General features: G+C 48.4%; 1 protein-coding gene across 1 annotated transcript; it reads right to left on the bottom strand.

The window, feature by feature from the left end:
* Positions 1-300: 300 nt before the first annotated feature.
* On the bottom strand, positions 301-869 carry LOC130017246 (distal membrane-arm assembly complex protein 1-like). The gene has a single exon (XM_056107957.1). It carries the CDS (start codon positions 839-841, stop codon positions 503-505), a length of 339 nt encoding a protein of 112 aa, XP_055963932.1. The 5' UTR covers positions 842-869; the 3' UTR covers positions 301-502.
* Positions 870-1,833: the final 964 nt, after the last annotated feature.

Below are 1,833 nucleotides of genomic sequence, written 5' to 3'. Positions count from 1 at the left end.
ACCCAGGAACCGACGAGATATGTACGGAGTGAGTAAAAAACAACCACAAAAGCACCCCAAAAGCTGGCACGGCCCATTGGTCACAGTACAAGGACTGTAGGTGAAAGGCCCTCACGTCCTGTCACTAATTGGTGTTCGGTGTCCTCTTGGACAGTTAAGTATCACTTTGTCCTTTAAATGTGTGCCCATAAGAGGTCTGATCCTCTTGACATCATTAGGAAGTAAACATGCACATGGAAGACTCCGATCTGTGACATCATCCATCACCAAGGAGCTTTATTTTTTTTTTTTTTTTTTTCTTCTCTAAGGGATTTATTGGTCCTTATGGAACCTGAGGTCACAAATGCCCATGGCCAATAAATGACAATCCGTATTTGTCTCTTCAGTCTTGCAGTAAGCACAGATCTCAAGTGTCTCGATGTCCATGCATCCGTAAGTTCCATGCTTGCTCTGTTTACCATGGAGACAGGTAGAAAAGATGACAAATTCACTGGCGACACGTTCAAACAGTACGGTAAGCTTTTCCTTTGGGATCTGTCAAGATGACTACACCCCAACAAGCAATGCTGATGCCGACGACCATCTGCGCAATTGTCCCCGGACTGGGGGCATAGCCCATCTTCATGGGCTTTCGGGCCACCCAGTACACGTATCCGCCCGCCCCGATCAGCCCCGCCCCGGAGAGCAAGCGACAGCTCCAGCAGTTACGAAGTCCGAGCTCTGCTGCCGAGGGCGTCGGCTCCCCGGCTGCTGCGAGGGCTGCGGGCTGGGCGGAGCAGGGGGCCTCGGACGAGGAGGCGACCTTCACGGGCTCCACGGCGTGGGACGCGGAGGAGCCCATGCTCGGAAACGCGGACCCACGAGTCCCAGGCTTTGGAACCGGAACTCAAGGAGCTTTAAAGTGCAACGTTCCACGTGTAGACAGACCATTATATCAGCCCAGGTGAATCAGTGCAAGGAGGATAAAGGAGAAGAGAGGCAAGAGCTGGTGGGGCCGGTCACACAATTCAGGGCAGCAAGTTAAAGCAGAGTCCCTTGATGCTGTACACGTCAAACATAGAACCAATGTTCTAACACACAATTTCATTACAAAAAAAAACAGAAGCAAGTTGATTCAAGGTAAAACAGGAAAATGAGTTTCCCTGGGAAGTCATCAATCAAGGTGTTGATGAAAGCAGTGACTCTGAAGCCAGCCCTGAAGATGCAGAGGAACGGGCCTAGCAGCAACCTAGAGAGCTGGAGAGACACTGGACAGGACCAAAGGCTGCTAAGAACATCAGAGAGCACTGTACAGTGACCACGGTATCCCTTGAAAACATGCGAGTAGAGAACTCTCACCTAAAAGGAAACACCAGGATGCAGCTAGAGAAACACGTTTTCAACCAAGAGTATGGGGCCAGACGTTTGTACTGTGGCTTATTGCTTGTGTTGAACACGCTTTCTCTGAGTTCCATTTCTGACATCCAGAACAACACCAGGACAAACTCCTAAGAGCTGCCAAGTGTGCAATAAATTACGTAAAACATACTTCAATAAATTAATCCCAGTATGTAACACCTCTAAGAATGGAGACACACTGGAGCTCATGAGCACCAAACTACAACAGATCATTTCTCTCAAGTGTGAATTTCCCTATGAATAGGAAGTACTGAGGATTTGCTAAAGGCTTCCCCACACTTCTGACATACAGAAGGTTTCTCTCCGAATGAATTCTCCTGTGTAAAATGAGCACTGACATTGTGTTAAAGGACTCCCCACACTCTTGACACACAGAAGAATTCTCTCCCAAGTGATTTCTCCTATATACAGTGAGCACTGAGAGTGAGCTAAAGG

This window comes from Sorex fumeus, unplaced genomic scaffold (assembly GCF_029834395.1).
Source record: "Sorex fumeus unplaced genomic scaffold, SorFum_2.1 ptg000183l, whole genome shotgun sequence".
NCBI lineage: Eukaryota > Metazoa > Chordata > Mammalia > Eulipotyphla > Soricidae > Sorex > Sorex fumeus.
The sequence above is the reverse complement of the archived record's forward strand: the minus strand, read 5'-3'. Positions and strand labels throughout refer to the sequence as shown.

Excerpts from the sequence above, each read along its gene's own strand:
- LOC130017246 (XM_056107957.1), bottom strand. The coding sequence starts at position 841 with ATGGGCTCCTCCGCGTCCCACGCCGTGGAGCCCGTGAAGGTCGCCTCC.